The sequence below is a fragment of the Lissotriton helveticus genome, chromosome 11 (genome assembly GCF_964261635.1).
Source record: "Lissotriton helveticus chromosome 11, aLisHel1.1, whole genome shotgun sequence".
NCBI classification, from domain to species: domain Eukaryota; kingdom Metazoa; phylum Chordata; class Amphibia; order Caudata; family Salamandridae; genus Lissotriton; species Lissotriton helveticus.
The window spans coordinates 768,787,642-768,811,195 of record NC_136072.1 but is presented as its reverse complement, the minus strand read 5'-3'; the positions used below and the strand labels follow the sequence as shown (position 1 = coordinate 768,811,195).

The window sequence follows — 23,554 nt, the reverse complement described above, 5'->3', positions numbered from 1 at the left end:
AGTGTAAAATCTGGCCAAATGGTGTTTGAGTCTGGTGCAATATGTTGCAATCCTAGTCTTTCCCATGCACACTGTGCTCCAAGTCCTACATTACAGGAATAGTAAGGGAAAAATCAGTGAGAAAGGGGCGTAGGGGTGTGGTTAAAAATACAAGTTGTCACTACCTGTTTTACATATTACTCTCCAATGCACAAAGCAAAACGTGGAATCAGGCACAAAAATATATTTTTTGCTGAAAAAGAGGGATGATCTATGCTGCTGGAGTCTGACTGGTCCAGAGGAACCTGCCAGCATTCATACCAATAGGCAGTTTGAACAATTAAGGTGAAAGAATACCTCTGCACACCAATGCAAGGGAAACTGAAAGACAGAGCCTAATAAGATGCCTTGATTACTTATTAGCAAAGCCAATACACAAGCTTTTATTAGGATCCCACTGCTGAAAATTCAATTGTGGATAGGTGTGGGTGTTTAAGTTTCCACAATCACAGTGGGCAAGTTATTGACAAGTGTGTATCTGGGAGAAGATGCAGATACATTTAGTAAACATAGTGACTCCCTTCCTGAATTCAGTTACTTTAAGAAGAATAAACAATTTAAACCAATGTCTGGATTACAAAAAATGAAAAAGCTGAACAACAAACAACAATACCCAATGCACGGGCACTTGTTTTACTGGCTTCTGAAGGATGAGACTAGGTCAGTTCCAGCTGCTTAATCAGGTTAGACGCACTCCTACAACAGACTACCTTAATCCTGCTGCACATTTGTTTCTTATCCCAATAACAATTTCATGGACAACACAATTGGTAGATTTGTCACCAAGGCAGCAGTCAGAAAATTAAGAAACCCTCTCACTTTGAACCAAAAGCTCTGATGGCACCAAGTAAAAGACACAAGTAAGCCCAACTCTTCCCAGATGAGCACCCTTTGTGTATTCCATCCAAGCCCCAATCCATTCAAGCTTTAACCCTTTCATCCACCCATCCGCTGATATCCAATTTTTTACATTTACATTTTGTCATCCAACTTTCACCATTCCATCCAAACACTCCAGCCATGCAATTCATCAATCTGCCCATTGTTTCATTCATCCTTTCACCCATACATCTACTCACGCATCCTCTCACCTACTGACCTCAGTTCTGGACTGTTTTTCCTCACCAGAAGCACAGAGCCAAGCTGAGGAAGAATGACTAGTGTGCCAAAAGTGATGTCCTAAATGATCTCTTTATGCGAGAAGATAGTTCGCAGAATGGAAAGGGGTGGTAAGGAACCTACAGCTAGATAGAGTCTCTCCCAAATAAGGCATTAACCAAAGGTAAGTAATTTGTTCATCTGATAGAGACTTCTAGCCGCAGGTTCCATACCTTAGAATATATACCAAACCAATCTCTCCCAGGAGGTGGGTCTGCAGGCTTTCTTAGATTAATAAGTCCTGGAGGACCGGACGGGCAAAGTGCTGATCTCGCCGAATGTGTAGTAGTGTTTGTCAAATGTGTGCAGTGATGCTCACATAGTTGCCTGACAGATATCCAGGACTGCGACTCCTCTAACTAATACAGTAGTCTCAGCTGTAGTTCTGGTAACCTGAATATCCTGAACTCTGGCGGAATTCTGGCTTTGGGGCCCACGAGGCTTGTGTGAGCAGCGTCAAAAGGACTGAGCCTGATGACTGTGGTGGTGGAGGGGGGGGGGGGGTGACTGAGGGTGGAGGAGCTGATGCAGCTGATAGCCCCTACCATAGCCAGGGGAGAGGTGGTGTAGGGAGGAATGTGGCTGTCGTGAGGCCACAGAAAGCCCTAATGACCTAGCAGTGCCCTACTATACATAAATCTCTCCAAGGCTGAATCCACCTTGTTTCCAAAGAGACAGGTTCTATCGAAGGGTATGTCCATGAGTGAGGTTTAAACATCCCCCAAAAAAGCCAGTATTACTCAACCAGGCACCACCAAAGAAGCAATGGCTCTGCCCAGTGAGTTGGTCATATGCAACCTGCATTGGATCATAAAATTTGCTGCATGTTGCCTGTCAGCAGTAGGTTGGGAGAGTATGGCCAGGAACACCTCCAAGACCACAGGCAGCACTTGTGCAACCGTATCCCACACAGTATGGGAATGATGGCCCACTAAGCATACGATGTTCACATCCAGCATTGCCACGCTGGTCGAAGAGAAAATCCTCTTACCGAAGGTATTAAGCCTCTTGGATTCTCTATCTGGTGGTGAGGTAGGGAAGACACCAAGATTAACTTGGGGAGTTGAGGCCTGGACCACCAGGCTCACAGCAGTAGGGTAATGGGAGACGAAGGCTGGGTCCCTGGGAGTGGCGCATTGGTAGCGAGCAACAGTCCTGTGCAGAGTTTAACCCACGCCCGAGCAGGACATCAATGTAGGCTTCTTTGAAGGGTAGTAAGGGTTTTGATGGGGATACACCCTGTTGAAGCACCCCCGTCAAGCCACTTGTTTTGACTTGAACCGTGGGGAGATGCAGGCCCTACCTCAGCCCCCCTCTGGCCCATCATCGCAGCGGAAACCCCTTCCTCCGTAGCTACTGGGGGACAAGATAGGAGGGCAGTGTCTGGTGGGGTGTCCAGACCTCTGGTGTCAACCAGGTCCCCGTACCAGTTGTCATCGGCAATGGTCTCTGCTAGGGGGTCGGTGTAGGTATCGGGATCCTCAGATCTCCTCCATTCGTGTTGCTCAGTTAGCCCTTTAGTAAAATGGGACTTAGTCTCCAATTCAGGTTGTGTGGGCCTGTTTGGCGCTGCAACCAACGTGCAACGCCGGTCCTGCTCTGCATCGGAGTCGAGAATCACAATGGGTTTGGCGCCACCGATGGGCATAGGTAATGATGGCAACAGTGCCACTGGAACAGTCCATGGAAGAGGTCACAAGTTAAAGGCGATCTGGATCCACAACTGCATCCTATGGGGTAGGCTGATGCTGAGGGAGGATCCGCCAGTGGAGTCTCAGTCCAAAACCCTCCCAAACTTGTGTGATCCAAGAGTGCTTCAGAGGGGTTCCACTGCACAAAAAGTAGGCTCATGGACTCATAAAGCTTTTGGAGTTGGGTGGAGGTCGATCCAGGTCCAGGAAAATCAGGGAAGCGCAGAGCAGATCCAGTTTCCAACACCAAGAACCACCTGCAGGCAAAGTCAGGATTTGTGGCATTGTTCAGTTGGATCGCCCGAGGAATGGCAGCAACATGGAAAAGTCGAAAAAGACTTCGACTTCTTGGACTTCTTCTTATAAGGCTTACCTGAAGACCAACATGAGAGACTCCAGGAGCTGTCCCGAGACCCCCCACAAAAAAGGGACATGGAGCGAGATTGCATGGCAAGCGGCCAAGAGCTTCATGGCCCGCTAGCAGAAGGCCTTGGGATTCATCGTTGTGCACTCTGCACATGACATGGAGTTGTCGTCCCTCTCCAGGCACCACAGAAACACTAAGTGGGGGTCTGTCACTGACATCTGTCGATGACAGAAGCCACAAGGTTTGAATCCAGTGGGTTTCCTCTGGGAAATACTGAAACAATGATTGAAAAGCACTCTAGACTTCCACAAAATGTCAAAAGAAGTCTGATGGAGTGGAGAAGAAGGAACTGAGGTCAGTGCACTTGTGTGGTGCCTATATAAGCACCACACACATCACTTCCGGTGCAGACGACACAACTACACCACATGGAGTTGAACAACACCACAACCAGGTGCAAGGATATTGCAAAAAAGTGTACAGATCCAGTCTGATGCCTGGGGTTATTCTTAGGTAAGGAATCTGTGGCTTGACATCTCTATCAGATATGGTTGTGTGTGCCTTCTTACATGTATGTTTAATTTGAGTACCTGCTGTTGACTCATTATATCTATACACCGGTGTATCATAGGGGTGAATGTCTGTGTGCATAGTCAAATACACAATTCAAGGGCCATGGCACTGAATTATCAGGCTTCTTTTCTATATCTGAAATGCTGTGCCCAAAAACTATGTTGTTTTGACAAAAGCCACTGCAATTCACAATATTTTACTTCAGCACACCATAACACTTTATCAAAAAGGAACCATGCTTCAATTACCCTGTCCATCAATCGCCAAGACAACAGCAATCACTTCTTGACCAATCAGCAATCAGACACTATTTTGACACCTCCCCCTCGCCCTGTAAAGGCCAAACATGTAACCCATACACTTACGCACACATACCTTTAGACAGTCAAATCGGACAACAGCATTTCTGTTACTTAGTACTATTCCTTCTGTGGCTTTTCAAAGACTAGTTTTGTACAATTTCACATGAGAGGCTGTCCAATTGCTAAAGTAGAGGTTGCCTCATCCAAAGCTGTGACATGATGACAACTTTTTGTCAGCAGCTCATGGGATGGGAGTCAGTAGACTGCATGCTAGTGCCCAAAGTTCTTGAGGTTTGACTGCAACTTGATAATGGAAACTGGTGGTCAACATATGCCCACTATCATAAGAAACTACTGATAATCTTATAATACAAACAAAACGAAACAGATCTTAGCGGAGATAGGGAGGCAGAATTCAGATCATCTAAAATCAATCTTGCATCTAGTGCTTGCACAGTCAATTGAGTTCTCTAGTAAGTCCCCAATACAAATTAAGATAGATTCAGGCAGTGATTTACACAAAACATATTGAGTGGAGTGCCTTTACTCTAGAGACAAGTGTATACCACTGACAAAGTCTCAAATACAGAAACCATCTTGGAATAGGACTGCACGACTAAGTTAGATGCTCTACGAGAGGTACTCCAGCTGATGGTAAGTAGACAATATCTACCACAGCACTAAAGAAACCTCACAAAGGACATGGTGTTTAGTTTTAAAAGCCCGATAAGTCGTCTCCACTACAAGGTGAAAAGAAATGAACCAATACAATTAATTTCTCATGATCACTGTCGCCCCACATACAACTATTGGAGAGAACTCCTGGCCAGAAAATCGGCCAATATTCAAAATTAATGCAGCATGTCACCAATTTTGATATTAAGCGTGACAATAACCATTTTTACCATCACAGGCAGATCTGTGTAGTAGAAAAGTCTTCAGCAGGCCACCGAAGAGCCTGTGTCCTTTGAAAATCTCCTTGATATTGGATTCTGTCTCCATTTTCTTTTTCTGAAGCAGTTATGTAGGTATGTGGTAGAGTTAGATACAATGGGCTCAACTGGAGAGCAGGTGAGATGCGGTTGCATTGTGAAAAAGTTATTGAGGCATATTAAAATACTGTGGGTGTAAAATTTAAATCAGACTTGGAAAGAGGCTGCACGTGCAACAATCTTATCAAGCGGTGCAGTGACTGAATATGGTACTTAATCCAAGTACCAGTTTAAATACAGGATACTGCTTACTAACGGAGATACTCGCAGAAAATGACATGCAAGTCCCAGCATACATTCCATGGAGGAGTCAAAAATACAGGTGTGAAAAAAGAATATTATGAATAAAAATATACCTAATAAAACACAGAAATAGAAATGCTTCTAAAATGATGAAGTTCAGTGTAAATTACATCTGCACTGAATTTGAAAGCGCCTATATAATTAACTTATCTGCAGGTGGAACACTGGCATAGCATGTGAAATCAGAAAAGACAAAAAATCTATTCAGAGATCCAGACCGCCTAAACATTGGCCTTAAGGAATTACACCAGTACATGAACTCCAGCATACACCTAGACCCACTTAAATCGAGTATCAAACGTTTTGCTCTACATCAACATGGGCTGGAGTCAACCCTAAACAATGAGCAAACAGGTTTTTTTTGCTGGCTTTAGGAATTAAAACAGGTTTACACATTTTTGTAAGAGCTATTTATGTGATTAATGAACAGTTTAACTTTTTATTTGTGAATGGATGTTTCTACAATCTGTCCTTTCATACGGAGCTATTGTACAAGAACATTTAACCATTTTCAGGAAGTGAACAACACTAGATTATAGATGGTTAGGTGGTATAATTAACAGACCTGGCACAGCTACCTCATAAAAAAAGTAAACTTGATGTTGCAGGGTCTTTGCATTGCATCAATGTTCTCATCCTCAAATGTCTACATTTATGACTTTCAGGTCACTTTTGACGTGGTCTTTTTATTATCCACAATCTGTGAAGAATATACAATGGATCTCTAAGAAGGATTTAAACAGAGCAAATATGTCCAGTGGCATAGTGGCCGAAAGGTTATGGGGAGTGGGAGTGGCTTATTCTATTGGAATGCTTTAGTTTTGAAGCCTATAATGGTACACAGGACAGGGTATTTTACCAGTCAATGAGCATGCCTATATGAAATGTTTATGTACACATTTCATTTTACAGTGTGCCTTTTCCCACATATTATCATTGAGATTGTGTCACTAAAACAAATCCACAAATAAGATTTCCTGTACTGAGACTTCACCAAAAATGAAAGTTGTTAGTAGAAAGAATAACATTTTAAATGAAATTTTACTCTATCATCTCTCTCCTCCTCGTCCCAGTCAAGACAACATGAGGCAATCTTGCTTCAGGTTGAAGCTTTCCACGTTACAGATTAAAAAGTCTTTCTTCGATCTCCATTCCGTGGGAGTAGAAGTATGACCCTTCCTCGCCCCGCCCACCCTGCATTTAATTTCTATCTTTAACAGGTTTACCACGGAGGATGTACGTTTATTTTATGATGTCTTGAATTACTGTCATGTTTTACATTTGGTTTCACCCATGTAATAAGGTGGGGTAACAAGCTCTGTCAATATCGAGTACCGGAACTTGTTTTCAGATTAACCCGTACTTACTTGTTTGGTGGTCATAGCCCGTCTGGATTGCACCAGGTGTCATACACTCCCTGCTCGTGATCACTGCTGGGGAGCTCTGATTTGCATTGGTGGTCGAGACATTTAAGAACCGGTCTGCACGGTATCTCAACCTGTGGCGGAGTCACTTGCCGGCACGTCAGGTGTGGGGAGGCAGCCTTGACAGTTTTATTTCCAGTATTGTTGCATGGTGAGAATTGAGAAGACTGACTCACTATATAAGAAGCTTCATAGCATACCACAATTTGCTGGAAAGCTGTCAGGATGGAGCCAAGGAAGGCTACTGCTAAGCACAACCACATGGAGTCTCTGCAAGAGGTGAATGGAGAGGCAGGATTTACAGGCGCAAACCAAAGAAACAGTGGATACTGCCTAAAAGGAACCCTCTGAGGGAAGATTAAGAAGATGATCAGAATAATCAGAAGGGGAAGTATGTCAGGGCTCCCACCTTCGTTATCTTCTGGGTTGAGGAGGAACCTGACCAGTAAGAGGGTTTCTACTTCCTGTATAATTTAATACAGAGGGATGATTTACCATGCCATGAGATGATTAAGCAGATATTATTTAAATAGTGGAAAGATAATGTTAAATCTTCTATTACACATTCTCTTCATAAAAGATATTTACTGGGGTTTTGAACCTCAACTTTCTGCAAACCCCGTAGGTGAATACAATTCTACTCTTCCAGGGATCTAAAACTTCTCTGGCTACAGAGGATGTTACACTATTGGATTTCGTTGATAGAAAGGTAGAAGCAGTGTTGAAAAGAGGATTTTCTGCAGCTAATTTATCCATTATAGCCAATACCTATGTGGATTATGTATCTCAGGTTCTTCGCAAAGATTTTCAACAACTGTTTGAGTGGCTTTAAGATAATGCAGAATCAACTCCATTATTGCCCAACATGGAACTGTAGGCACAGTTCTTTTTGGATATATCCTTTAAAGGTTTGTGGGCAGCTTTATCCGCTAAAGGGGCGTCAATTGCCGAGAGTCGCCTCTTCTGGATGAAGTGTTGGAAGGTAGATGTACCACAAATAGCACTAATTCCGAAGCTGGCATTTAAGCGTCAACATCTTTTTGGGGCGGACATGGTACAAAAGGCTGCTGAAGAAAGAAAAAAAGATTGAGACCTTTTAAACTGAATTCTGGTTAAAAATAATCAGCCCCTTAAACAACAGCATAAACGTTCCTTTCGTGGCCGAGCTGTGTTCGCCAACAAAACCAGATCAACTGCTTTACAAACTCAAGGGCAATTGGAGAAATTACTATGTCGAGGTTACGATTGTTTTACTGGCAGTGGCAGACATGTATTTCGGATGCCTGAGTCCTAAATATTGTAACAAAGGAGTACTCCATTCCAGTCTCAAAAGAACCCCTTCATGTTGTTTTTTCAGTTTCAATGCCAAAAGAAATGTTAAAAAGAGACTTCATGTTTAAGGAGTCCAAGCCCTGCTAGACAAGAAAGCTATTGGTACCAATTCCAACCCAGAGGAAGCGCATTTTATTCTACTCTCTTTTTAGTGACAAAAGTAGATGGCAGGTTTCTTCCAGTGTTGGATTTAAAGGCCTTAAAACAAGGTTGTGCAAATGGAAACTTTTTGAAGAGTGTGCTCCAATCCATTTTTCCTTAGATATCGGAAGGAGACATGCAGAATGCATTATTTTTTATGTTCCAATACATCAAGACATTTTTCCTTTTTTCTATTGGAGCTCAGCATCTACGGTTTCAAGCTCTTCCCTTTGGTTCGCAAAATCAGCAAGAGTCTTCACAAAGGTACTTACTCCTGTTGTTGCATACTACCGGCAGTTGTGTGGGGGTCACTATTTTTCCCTACATCTATGACTGGATATTGACTGCCGCTTCATTTCTTAAGGCTCAGGAAGTAAGGCGAAGGAGACCAAAGTGCTGCAGAGATTGGGGTTAGTCATCAATCACCAGAAGTTAGCATACTGTCCGGAGCAGTCAAATAGAATTACCAGAGCCACGTTCCACACACAGGAGGGACTTGTCTATATCCCGCAAGACAGACTGATGAGCATTCAGAGCAAGGGTTTGGCTCAGGGTACATCAAGGCCGACCAATGCAACAACAGCAATAGTTCTGTGGGCCCGTTTCCACATGAAACCTCTTGTAAATCATGTGCTTTAGTGATGGTCTCCAACATACCAGAATTACAAACACATGATTTAGGTTACTCTTCACATTTTTCTGCTTCTGTAATGGTGACTGATAGAGGACAACCTATCCAAGGGCATTCTACTTCAACTACCCCACTAATGTAACTACCAATGCCAGTCTTTGGGGTTCCTGGGGGTACTGATGTCTATCACCATCTCCTGATCTATCCATTCCTCCTGTAGTTCCCCATCTTGCCTCTGATCCGGCCTTGACACTTAAAATTGACAGCCTGGAACTTGAGAGGGTGGATTTAGAAAATGTATAGTATTCACAGCAGGTTACTGCAGACATTACGTTGTTGAGGAAGTCTTCAACCTTGGTACCCTATAAGAAGCAAGCACAATCTTTTTAAAATTGGTGTGAATGTAAAGTTCTTGATCCACTATCTCTGGCTAGTTTTGAGATATTAAGAGTTCCTCAGAGAGGGCTTTATACAGGGCCTGTCACCCCCCCCCGCCCCCCAATGTTTGGCTCTCACTGGTCAACTGTAATAACGTTTAGGATAGATCAGGATGGGTATGCTGTCTCTCCACTGGTGGCAAGACATTTGAAGTGTTTCCCGTTAAGGAAGCCCTCTGTTCCTTCCCAGTTCCAATTTGGGATCTCTCAGTTGTTTTAAAATGTCTTCCACTTAATCCTTTCAAACCAAGGAAAGAAACTAATTTGGGGTGGTTATCTTCCAAGACTGCTTCGTGGTCGCTATCACAACTGCATAGCGATTGGGAGAACTTGGAGCATTGTTGATTTCGTTTTCCAACTTTATGTTTTTTTCTAGATAAAGTCGTCCTGAAGTTGGAGCCTACATTTTTCAAGGTTTCGTTTGAGTCAGGAAACTATTTTGCTCGTCCTACCATCGGCTGATTATTCTCAGGTTCCTTCTTCTTTAGATGTTAAATGTGTATTGTCCATATATCCACATTGCACTAAATATTTTAGGGTGTCAAACTCCTTAATAATTTCCCATGTTGGAGTTTGGCCCCTTGCTCTTCTGGCATGTGAGAACCAGGGGGCGGTGCAAGGGAGGGTCAATTTTCTACTCACACAGAATGAAGAGCGAAGAAAGACTTTCTAATCGATAACGTGGTAAGCTTCTGTATGAGGCAAGAAAGCCTTGCTGTCATAACTGGGAAGAGGAGGACTATAAATCAGAGTAATGAAGATTACCTGTAAGTAACTGGTTCATCACTTAACCATGAAAGGCGATGGGCTTTTTCATTAAAACTAAATACATATTTGGGTGAGGTTTTTCTCATACAGTTCGAGTTAATCTGAGGGTTAGGACAGTCAGTTTTAAGAAAGGAGTAAGCAAAGGGGCTCGGGTTAGGAAAAAGATCATAGGTAGACAAAGGCTTAGGTTAAGGCAAATGATTAGTTCCTAAAAAAGAGTTACCAAAAGCACTAAGGTTATTAAGAGTTAGAGTCAGAGTAAAGAATGGAAAACACAATTTTCACTATGTAGGCCATCGCTCCATGGGCAATGAAATGTCAGTTTTAAGAATAGTTGTGAGTAAATCAGTTGAGGTAATTTCTAGTCATGATATTTTTTGTTGGGACATAAATCTGTTATCACTTTCATTTCGATACCAACCTGCAGGAATCAGTGTAATGACCAGTTACCTGCTTACACAAAGGGCTAGCATGGCATACTGCTGTAGCTGCTTTGCAGTTATAATACTGACCACTAGCCATAGTGTTGCAGCTGCTGAAACTCCTCATCCCACAGCTAATTTGATGTGTTACAGTAATCTGAAGAAATAGCTTCCGCCTCTGCTTACGCAGCATCAGAAATCTTCCCACTACTTGCAAAAATACACTTTCACAACCGTCCCTTAACCAGTGCTGCAATGCTGTCTTTTGGAATAAGAACATTAACGTACTCGAAGGAGTCCATAGAAAATAAAATGCAGGAAAAAATACTGTGCTCGGCCTACCATGCTTTTGATAAACACTCTATCCGTATAAGAAGACGTGTTTAAAAAAATGTAAACATTTTACTGTAAAACAAACAACTAACTACTCAAAAGGACAAAAAGCGAAATTACTACTTCTTAACTAAAAAAGTGGAACAATGTATACAGCTGAATATGCTTTTGTTTTTTTTAAACGTAAACTTTCACAGTGAGTTTCAAGCTTCCCCATGCTACAAGCTGCAAGGCCCTCAACAAGGTGACAGCAAAAAACACGTGTGTGTCAAAGCAGGGGTGTATGGCTTTGAAAGATATTTTGTCTAATTTTAACAATAAATCAGAGTGCATGGCCAAAAGCAGCAAGTCAGAAATAATATATCCTCAATGGTCACATGCCATGCACTCTCCTATGCATCCATGCGCAAACATCTCACAGCAGAATTAGATTCTGTTCCCCATTATGTGACCATGGCCTAAGAAGTAGTCTATATTAGACTGGACTTGAGACTTGGATTGGCCAGATCAACCTGTGGGCCTCTTAATATGTTCAGCAGTCCTTCACTTTTATATCAGGTAATGTAACCTGGACACAGCATGAGGAATGCTCCCCTTCTCCCCCCTACCTGCGTGTAGTGCAGGGGTTGCAGGAGCGAATCATTTGAACTCGACAATAAACCCCTGAGTATATTTAAAATGGAAGGCATTAACAACACTGCCTACTTTTTAAACCCACAGAGAACACTTTTCCCCAGGCAAGAGCAACATTATTCTCATCGCTGGGGAGAATAAATCAAATCTGTTAATAAAAAGGATTTATAATGTGATACCGACATCCTTTTTACGACCAAACCAACTAAAGGGTGTCCCTGGGATTTTTGGGCTTGCCCAATAACATGTTGGTCTGAGTGAACTCCACGTGTCACCTGCCTCAGTCTTTACAAGGGCATCACACCTTCTAGTTTCCGAATATATATTTAGGTATAAATATATATTTATATATATACATATAGAAATATATGTGTTTGTGTGTGTGTCTGAGTGTGTGCTTGAAAGAAACATTTAAAAAGTAAAAACACAAATGCAGACATAGGTAAAAATGCCGACGTAATGCTAAGGGATGCCTTGCTATCGTATTAAGACGGGCAGGTTGGGGAATCTCGCGCCAGGCTCGGTGACGGCACCTTAAGCCTCCTCTTGCAGTTCTGGCAGCATTCCCTTGTCCATCAGGTGCACCCTTAACGTGTTGAAGATGTGCAACTGCTGATCAGGCCGCAGGGTTAAAAACTGCTGAATCAGTTTGCTTGGGTTGGGTCCCCTGAAATGGAAATAAAGCAGTAGTGAGCATTTAGAGAAACATACTGAATTCAATAGAGGGTACAAGGCCATACATGTGCATGCAGCTTTCCACAGTTTTAATTTATTTTTCCTGTTCCTGGAAAACATTTACATTCAGTTACAAAAATCACAAAGGTAGGAGAAATGATTTCACATGCTGTTGACTTTCCAAATGACATCAGGATATGACATTCAATAACATCGAAGAAATTTGCATCACTAGGCTTTTGACCTAGTGATAGCGCAGAAATTGACACCCTTTAAAGTTAATATAAATTATACAATAAGCGTAAGAAAAACCTCAAAAGTCTCAGGGGGTTATTTAGTTTGGCAGATGCGAAACATATGCCAAAAATCTGCAGCAGCCCCATCAAGAATGTATAACCCCCCCCCCCCCAAGCGTGTCATTTCAAAAGCGGCCGCGGGGGTCGAGTGTGGTGGAGAGCCGGCACTGCAGAACGGACCGCACCGGACTTGTAGTGCGGACCGCACTGCCCGTGTTTGGCGGGAGTTTAGCAGCTTGCGGTTAGCGTCTGGCTTCCCTCTGCGGTTTGTGGTTGCGGCTTGGATCTAGGGCACCGGCAGTGGCAATCTGGACCCAGTGACGCAACCACCACGAGCCTGAAGCTGTCGTCGGTGCACTGGGGCACAGGACCTGTCCTGGGACCCGGGAGACGGAGCCCAGGAGGAGAGGTGAGCGTGCCCAGTCGTAATCCAGTGCAGCAGTAGACTCAGCCTATCTCCTCCCCGTATCTTTTATCCCTTACTTGCTCCACCCCCCCCCCCCTCAAGATATCCCACACAAGGGAGCGGTGACACACCCACGGTTTGAGCCCCAGCCTGCTCCTTTCGCTCCTCTCGTTGCCTATCTTCCCCATAGCCAGCCCATCAAGGGGGGAGAGTGTGTCGTGTTGGCTGACTAAAGTAGGAGTTAGGCTGGCCCAGACCAGCGATTCGCCAAGGTGTCCTGCCGTCAGGAGCTTCGCGCGCCCCAGTTCAGACACAAAGACACCAGAAATCAGCTCCTGGAATCATATCCTCAAGAGCCTGAAAAGTCTACAAACCCAGCATAAAACCCGGAAATGCGGTCTGGGAGAACAAGAGGAGGGGAAAAAAAGGATAAACTCCCACAAGCTACCTCTAAAATCGTAAAAGTGGAGGGTAAGGATGAGGACGAGGACAAGGGCAAGGGGGGAGCCTGTATGTATGTCAGTCCCGGTAAGCCCTCCACAGTCCTGGGCCAGCTAAACACAGAGGACATATTAATTACAGAAGCACGGCACGAGTGCGCAGCTACAACAGAAGCACCAGCCGTCGAGGCAAGCACCATGGAAACGGCAGAAACAACAGAAAAAAAACCAGTAGACTCTACCCCTCAAGCCAAGCATGCTGGGATCAAGAAACCAACTCGTTCAGCTTTAAGCAGGCATAACTCCTGCCTGAACAGCAGCAAACGGGCATTGATTACAGACTTTCCAAAGGTAGCAATAAAAACTACTGAGGAAAATCAGAGTCGACACGTGCCCAATCACTCCAAAGTTACCAATACAAACATCCCAACTATCGCTGATAAAGACCTCCAAAAAGATGACAACTCGATCGGTCTAGGTGATAGAAGTATCACCAAAAGTGAGGTTAAAAGGAAGGAAGCGAAAGAACCCATGTATATGGGATTGGATTCCACGGGTGATAAGCATAAAGACACCAAACACCCTCAATTACAAACACCTAAAGCCCTCCTCCTTTCAGAAACCTGCCAAAGTAATCCCTTTCAGGTAACTGAGGCTCTCATTCACTTTCACGCGCCAATTTTGGATATGCCCTGCCTGTCCCAGCAACAACAATCTTCACCTAGCTACAGCGGACACAGCAGCCCAAACGGGCATACCAAAAGGGAGCCATCACATCAGTCGAACATAATCACCCCGAGCCCCTTGATGTCCGGAGCTTTCTCCCCTGCCTGTCGGCGGAACCCCAAATCAAATACCTATAATCAAGATAAATTGTATTCATTGTCCCGCTCACCGGAAATAGATAAGTACAACTGCCAGGACCTCAGTCAGGGCAATGTAGACGACAAGATACCAAGCCAATCAAGTTACCCAGGATTCTCCACCTATCTACCGCCCTCCCAAAACAAGGTATCACCCACTATATTCTCTGGCCGGCCGAGCGAGCCACCCACTCACCACTTGGAAAACCGCGCTCGCCAATCACCAGTAGAACAATATCGCCCTTCCACATCCTCAGTCTGGCCTCACCTGCTAAACACAATGGACACCATCAGCAAGGCAATGACTCTTCACGCAGACAAATTGGATACCCAAGTCGACCTCCTGAACATTCTTGCCATTCATGTCAGGGGGTGGAACAAAAGTTGCATAGCTTCAACGAGATGATCTTGAGGGTGCAGCGAGACCGGGAAACAGCATACTAAATGTGTCAATGCCACTGCACCGAAATCATCGATAAACTAGCCTCAGTGCGAACTTTATTGACAGAATTACTGGTTACAACAAGAGAAGTTTTGATCAAGTCCCCAACACCAATAGAGATTGAAAAAGAAGCGCCAAAGGAAAAGGTCTTGGACGGTCTTAACTCCCCTGTGGGGCTTAAAATCAGCAAAACGAGTTCAACCCCCGGACCAACCGAACTAAGCAAGACAACTACACCTTCACCTAATCCACCAAGCACTCTTGACAATTCCGGTGCTTTGGACTTATCACTTCAAGCTCAATGTAAGCAGTCTCCTTCAAGACAACCAAAAGTATCCAAGCCACTAACTAAACGAGAGAGAAAACGACTGAGAAAGTCCAGAAAGACCAAATACACAAGCCAGGCACCAGATCAATTCCGGATAAGATCTGTTCAAAACAGAATTCCTGAAGATGACAAAGTACCACATAATAGCATTGAATCAGCCAGGCCCAAAGAGCAATCGACTTCACCTCCTATGCCGCTAGTCATCCAAAGTACCTCAATTCTCATCTCAAGGGAGCCACCTCCGCCAGAAAAAATATATAGTTTATACAAACCTGCAGCAAGTAAGGTGAACAACAATCTAAAAACTCAGGCCACACAATCAACAGTAAAGTGCACCTCAACGACCACAAGGGAAACAAGACTGGGGGAGGCCACCTTGACCCAGGAAATTGGCCCAATTGTAGGCAGTTTTTTAGAAACAAATAGGGGAGGTGAAATTCATAAACAAAGAAACTCTCCGGAATTCCAAGATTTATTTCCGATTTTCCCAGAGCCCAAGGTGGCGAAGAATGAAATCAGAAGGAGCTCTGTAAAAGAGTGGCCGCACGACACGCCAAACAATAATACATTGGTTTTTAACCCCCAATATGTCTCAAGGGGAGTGCATGACTACCTCAACAGAACTGCACTGCTCAAATTATTTAAAGCTCTCCCCCCCTTGAGCCATATCAATTCCAATGATATCGAAAGCATTGAGTTCGAACAAAACTTGAGTCCCACGGGTCAAGAATTAACAATTGCCACATTCACCAATAATACTCCTATCGAACAGATCTGGCAGCAGAAGGACACGTTTGTCAAATGGGGCATCGAGCTAAAAAAGATAGTCCCTTCCTGCTATCCCAGTCCACTACAACAACCACCTCACTCAATATGTTTGTTAAAAGGGGCAATAGGCCCAGACCTACGCAGCCTTACAAAGGAGAAAGAGTCCTTGGTCAGGAAAATCACCATCACTTTTGACCATCCTGAAGCCAGCAAGCCCCCGGGTTTCCGGCACCTGAGTATGGCAGTTACCCCCACTGGAAAGGCATGAATAACCCCAACAGCTTCACACACATACCAAGGTTGCAATATATGTTCTTGGAATGTGCACGGCCTGCACACAAAACTAGAAAATCCTGACTTCATGGATTTCATAACACAGTACAATATTCTTCTGTTTCAAGAATCATGGCAGAAAAGCCCTTCTCCAATAATTGGTTACAAAGAATTTCAGAATCCGGCTAAAAGAGCAACTAAATACGGAAGAGCAAAAGGAGGCCTCTCCACCTTTATTTCAACAGAAATCCCATGGCACGCTTCTATAATAGACCTAGACTGCTCTTGGATGTTATGTGTCAAATTAAATGCCTCGTTGCTCCACATTCTTCTTATACTCAACATCTACATCCATCCGGCATCTAAGCAAAAGAGCTTAAGAATTGAACAACTAATCACATCTCTAATAACACTAAAACTAGCCTACCCAGATGCTAACATCATACTGTCGGGTGACTTCAACATGAATTTACAACACAACAGCAATAAGGACACAATAGAGGCCATGTTAGCCTCCTATCTACAGGTTTCCCTCGGTAAGAGATGCGCAGCTCGCCTGAATGATCTCTCAATGCAAGTGCTCAATGGTCAAAGCCCAACAGATCGCCCCCCAGCACATACAAGGGTCACCCAAAAATCATGCTCAGCCATGGACTACACGTTTACGGATTACGACCTTTTCCCGTACATTGAGAACTTTCAAATAAAAAATAGGGCAGAAAGCGATCACCAACCACAATCGTTCACTTTACTAGGGAGTTTCGTACTTCCAGAGAAACCAAAGGCGATGTCTTCCTTAACCCAATGTTATAACTTAAAACGTCTCTGCTGGAAAAAGGAAAACATTGAGGATATCACATGTATATACTCCAGCCTCTTGGAAAGATCTAATCTAGAATCACTGAGCATAAAGGTCTGGGAGTCCTTCATCCATGTCATAAATAACAAATTTTCCAAGCACGTCCATGGCCATAAAGCAGGAAATTTAAAGGGGGCAGCCTGGTACACCAAACGCTTGAGGAAACAAAAACGACAACTAAACAAGTACATCAGACAATTACGATCACGGGACCAGAACACCACCAGGGAATCCTGATTATAATTGCAAAAGCAAGAAAGGAGCAGAATAGGGACATAAGATTGGCCAAAAAAGAGTACAATGAACACATCTGGGCAAAACTACTCTATGCTTGTAAACTAAGGGACTCCAAGCGTTTCTGGGACCAAATTAATCAGTTAACTAACGGCAGGAATCGACATCATAATTCGGATGTAATGGATACATCTTGGAGAGCCCACATCGAACACCTATACAACGAAACTGGATCTCCAATTGCCCCCAATAATGGAACAATAACAGCAAATGGGGACGGCGGCGAAGGACAAGTAAACAATACACTGACCCATGAACCGTCTCACGACTTAGAGTCTTTTTCTGCTGAAAAAGTACTAAAGATAATAAAAAACTTAAAACCTGAGGGAGCTCCAGGCCCCAATGGACTACCAAATGCCCTGTTTCGGCATGACCCTCCATTTTTTTCTCGCCTCCTGACTCCCCTTTTTAACAAAGCAATAACATGCGGTTTGATTCCTGACTCCTGGAGAGGAAGTTTCCTTAACCCAATCCACAAGTCGGGTTCCCGCTCGGATCCCTCCAATTACAGATTAATCGCATTGATAGATGTGGAGGCGAAACTATACACATCTAATCTTTTGGTTGAGCTAGAGGCTTGGGTCAGCAGATCAAACTTAATACCTTACACGCAAACTGGATTTAGGGCAGGGATGGGCACCCTCACCAATATTTCAGCGGTTACTCTCATAGCCAATCAGCCATTTGCAAAATCTAGGCCCTTGTACGCCTGCTTTATCGACCTAAAAGCAGCTTTCGATAAAGTTTCAAGAGCCAACTTATGGGCAAAAATGCAAGACTGGGGGGTTCCGCCACGACTCCTGATGGCCATCATTAATCTATACTCACATACGTGGGTACAAATCAAGAAAGGAGATGGGTCCAGTTTAACCGGCAAAATTCCAACATCTAATGGGCTAAAACAGGGTTGCGTACTGGCACCCTGCCTATTTAACATTTAGACCTCCGAACTCGATAAGCGCCTCAGGTTAATCCAAGCCGACCCTCCAAAATTGGGGAAAAAAACGATCCCTTGTGTCCAATATGCCGATGAAATCCGCCTAGAATATGGTCTAAAAAATCAGATTATGGCCAGACAAGGTGCCCTAGTAAAATACTACTGGCGGATGAGGGAGGCAGAAGATAACACCCTAGCCCACTATTGTTGGGTCGAGATTGAAAACCAAAAGAGCCTAGCCAACTCAACCACAGCAGCCCTGAAGGAATCCCTGTCGGCATTACAGTTAGAGGATGCTTGGCTCACCCTCACAAAGTACTCCGGATTTAAAATCGTAGTCAATAACGCTATCAAACGGACCTCTTTATTAACTGATAAAACGTCCTTTGCAAAAAAACATCATGCCTGGGCTGTGATAAAGCATTACCAGAGGCTGAAGCCACAACAATACCTGTTGGAACAATTCTCCCATCAGAAAAAACATTATCTGACTTTGATACGCATGGGGTCTTTCCCCTCAAAGGATTTGACCCCAAAATGGAAACAAATATGGCCATCCAAGGAGTGTCGTCTCTGTGGTCAAGGGGAAGAGTCTCTACTACATTTTCTACGTATTTGCTCTTTTTTATTGGAAGCTCGAAAATCCATCCTCCGGGAGGCTCTAAGGAAGGAACAAACAAGAACATGCAGAGCAGCGGTCATTAAATGCCTCGGAGGGTCGTCAATTCCCCTGTCATGTAGAGCCATAATACTATGGAAAATCGCAGCAAAAGAACTGGCAAAATGCGACTCTGCCAAGCAGCCAACTAATTAGCAGATTTTTCCCAAATGCATTGTTATATTCGTCATTATTTTTAAAATATTAAGCATCTCCTTATTCTGACATCGACCTTAAGTCTTTTTAGGTTTTTAAAAATGTATATTCTAACGTGCGCCGGGACGCTCCTTCGCTGGAGCAGCCGTGCGCAATACAAATAGCCCTAACATAACATAACATAACATAAAGCACTGCGTTTTATGATGGTTGTCCAACCTTTTATGATTTTTTTAATGAATCAAATAAAAGTATATTTTGACTTGACTTGACTTGACCCTCTTGCATGTGCCACTAATGGTTTCCATTTTAGTGGTTGTGAATGGTGGAGAGCCAAATTTAAGTGCACTGTATCTGATACAGCAGGGTTGAACGTGACAAGAGTTGGTGTATTCTATTTTACTTTCTAAGACCTTTAATGAAATCACTTTCGGTGTGTAGGATGCGTTTCATGGGTGACAGGCAGGTCTCAAAGACGGTGACCAGCAGTTACTACTATTGAAATGGATAGTACCAGGACTGGAGGGCAGTGCTTAAGTCCACTTCAGATAGGAAGGGTTCACTCTGCAGAGAAAGGCTAGGTGATTCCAAGAAATCTCCACCTTGTGCGTGATGTGGTTCTTGAAGTTGTGGTTGGTGTTTCTGTGGAAGCCCTGCCATTTGGCAGCTCTGACAAGCCAGAAAGTATGACTTATCTCTCAGAGGTATTTAAACCTATTGTGTTCAAGTTCAATCTTCATGGGGTTAAGCTGGATGTAGGCAGTAGACATCAATGCTTGACGTGTAATGAGGAAGAACTTCTCATGGTTGATGTTGAGGCAAGAGGAGATATTCAGATAAAGGTGAGTGTTTTCTGCCTATAAGAGGATATTGATTTCCTGAGAGGATGAAACCACGGGGAATGCAGCGTGCGACATGGATTATCATGGGCTTGAAGTAACTCACCTGTTTGCGCTAGGTTCTCTTCTTTATTTACAACTGGAGAGGCTGCAGGACAGTTCCATCCAAAAAGGTAAGGGATGCGAGAGTCTCAAGTAAGGCTTGATGGTCACACAAGGAGACAATGGACGGAGTGCTGAAACTTTTCAGACACTCATCCCCAGTCATAGATCTGGGATGAATCAATCATCGTTCTTTAGCTCACTTTGCCACCCTAGTTCAGACCAAGCCATATGCAAATCAGTCTTGACCCTGTACCTCATAGGAACAGTCCAGTCCGAACTGCCAAGCCAGGTCTTCCCTGGACTGGAAACAAGCCTCCTGTGACCGGTTTCAGGTAACACCCCTCATCAGCCAGGTTAGCTTGAATCCAGTGGCAAAGTGAGCAAGGGACCCAAGTCTAGTCATACCCTCCCAACTTGGGGCGAACAAAGCAAACACAAGGAGATGATGGACAGAGCACTGAAACTTTTCAGACACACACCCCCAGTCACAGATCTGGGCTGAATCCATCATCATTCTTTGGCTCACTTTGCCACCCGAGTTCAGACCCAGCTATATGCAAATCAGTCTTAACCCTGTGCCTCAAGGGAACAGTCCAGCCCGACCTGGCAGGAAACAAGCATCCATTGGAGTAAAAAAAAATATATGTATATCCATCCCATCCAATAGCAGTCGCTTATGCCCAAGCTTGCTCCTGTACCAGGAGTTAGCAGCGAGGTAGCGAACCTCCACAATTCCATCCAAATCCTGTAATTTCGGCCAGTAAGGATTCCCTGGCTCAAAACATCACAGTACCACACCTCAAATAATTGTTCAGCGCATTTATTTAGACACTAGCAACAAACAGTCCCCCAACGCGTTTCGTTGTTCCCTCACTCCTTAGTCACAGGTTAGGTAAATGTGTCATTTCTGCTTCATTTTAAAGAAACAGATCGTGCGTTTCACATCATAGTTATCAACACTAACAAAATACTTCTTTTGTGGGTTTCAGTATTTGTCAATAAAGAATACATTGAAATGCCTGCAAGTTATTTAAAGCAACATATTTTCCTGTTCAGCCATGTAATTGATAATTTACGCATAAAACATCATTCTGGTCATGTGTTTATGTTAGAGGGCGTCCCCGTAATAACAGGATCGCATCCTGTGGCTGTGACAACTTATTCAATTTACATTTACGACATCAAAATACTGCCCTAATGAGCCATAAGTGGGATCTAGGATTGACAATTACAAAGAATATAATGCATCCGTGTCTTTTAAAACACCATAAACCGGAGGTATAAATAATTACCTTCCCATGATTATTAAAATTGACTTCAACTCTATAATCTCCTAGATGAGGAAAATGTTTTATCAACATAGCAAACAATTGTGACATGGAATCCGTACTGGCTGAAATTCCAGGATTTGGATGGAATTGTGGAGGTTCGCTACCTCGTCTCTAACTCAAGCAGGCTTGGGCATAAGCTACTGTTATTGGGATGGGATCTTTTTGAATTGCCCTTGCCAGCCTCCACTACCGGTTAAAGTTAATCAGCAATAGAAACTGGAAGCAAGCATAAAGTGATATACTCAAAACGCTCGAGAGCAGGGAACACAGGAGCGAGGAGCTAGGAGGCGGAGGACGCCCGCACCAAGCACCAGTGCCTGACAGGTGAACAATGAGTATGTAGAATGCTTGTGAATGGTTTCAGTAATCGTGGGTGGCTAAACGAGTCTAAAAACAACATAGGACTACCGTTCTGTGCACTTTGGTGAAGCAACAGGGTAAGTGCTAATAAGAACGGTGAGCAGCCTTTACAACGCGGGCATTACCACGCGATGCCATTACTATGCTGCTTTTACAAGTCGTTACGACGACTTGCGCTGTTGGATAGGGAATAATTAAATTTTCTATATAACACCTTCCCTACTGTAACGTGGGCTGGAGTTGGAATAGAAAATTAAACTAATCCACTATCTAGCGCTTACAGCGCAAGTCGTTGTAACGACTTGCGTTGTAAAAACAGCGCTGTAATGGCATGCGTGGTAATAGCCCGCGTTGTAGTGTCATACAACCATAAGAACTGCACCGCTTACTGGTATAATTTACTGCCAGCTTTGACTCTAAAAAAGAGATACAAGAAGGAAGGAAGCAGCTGAGAAATGATTTGCCAAATCAGCTCTAATTGAGAACGATAACCCGGAAGACAGAAATGAGCAAGGTTCAATACAAAATACGAAACAGCTTTGGGACAATCTTTGGGAAGCCCTTAAAAAAACAACAGTTGAAGTGGTGGGAGGCCACCGCATTGCAAAAGTATATTGAATGCAATAGAGTACCGCTGGGCTAAGAATATTTATTACCCCAACCTTTGAAAACCCCGATCCAAATAGCTTGAGGAATGGATGGCAAATAATCATGAATGTTCAACCGTAATGTTGAAAATTTTGGTCAAGTACACACAAAGGACTGAGAAATTAAAACAGAAAATTGAGCAGAATACCTCTAAACTCAAGGACCTCTATGCACAGGAAGAGTTTGAAATAGAAATGGCTACAATTGAAACAAGATTACTTAAGGTGGAGAAGGAAATTAAAATGAAAAAAATGAGAAATTTCTACTGGGATTAAATGGATTACCAAAAGGGACAAATCCTAACATTTGGGAAGAAATTTGACCACTTAAGAACAACTATGGAGGAAACTGTAAGAAGTGAGCAACCATCCACTTCTAGAATAGTTGTTGATAAAAATATGGAACAGAGAAATAACAATGAGATGATACCACGAGAGACTATCGACAGCGACCAAAGTGAAAGTGACATTTCTATACACTCGGAAATGGCGGGAGTAAAAGCCCGAATTTTAAAGGAATTCGATCTCATAGCCAGAGGAAGAACAAACACACTGACCAACAAGAGCGCCCCAGTGCAAAGAGCTCGTGGTCGAGGAGGAAACAGACAACAAGCGAAAAACCAGGAGGAAAACCCTGTGGGAGTACTGACAAGGGGGAAAAAAGGTTGAAAAAGGAAGAATAATATGACAATGGCAATGGTAAATTTATCAGATTTAACACTCAGTAAACACCAACTGCAGGTCCTAGCCTTAGGTCTCTCGTTGTGTCCAACTGCCAATTACAATGAAAGTCATATTAATCTTTTTCATTTTGTTAGAAAACTAAAAGTTAGAAAATGGTACGCCACAATGAATGCACAAAAACCCAAAGTACATCAGGCACAGATCAGTACAGATCAGTACGTTAAACGTCAATGACATTGATGTCCTGCATACTATGCATGAGCTTGAAGGGAAAGCTGATTTTATTGATGATACTTTTCTAAATTTAGTCAATGATAATATTGATGTTGGTATAAGTGCCTCAAGTGGTTTTAAACCTAAGTCTATTTTTACGCCTCAAATCACCAATAAGGCTATTGCCTTTTTCGAAAAAGGCATGCTCCAGGAACTTAAACAAATCAAACAAATCAGCATTAAGAAACCAAACAGTACTAAGAACCTTAAAAAAGTACATATTGATGCAATTAACTCCTTAGCCACGTCGCAAATTACGCCGCCTTGCGGGAGTACTAATGAGTGGGTGGGGCTGCGTCGGCCAACGGATGTGCGTAGCACTAGCGAGGTAGTGCTTGCGACGGCCTTTGGCCGACGAAAGCACTGAAGGGGTT

The 23,554-nt window shown here is 43.5% G+C and overlaps 1 protein-coding gene across 1 annotated transcript in view; it reads right to left on the bottom strand.

Moving 5' to 3' along the window:
- Positions 1-11,946: 11,946 nt before the first annotated feature.
- Positions 11,947-23,554, bottom strand: part of CDS2 (CDP-diacylglycerol synthase 2) — a 432,047-nt gene continuing 420,439 nt past the window's right edge. Inside the window, exon 13 of the mRNA XM_078666643.1 lies at positions 11,947-12,213. Coding sequence (XP_078522769.1) covers positions 12,081-12,213 — 133 coding nt within the window. The 3' untranslated portion in view covers positions 11,947-12,080. The remainder of the gene's footprint in view (positions 12,214-23,554) is intronic.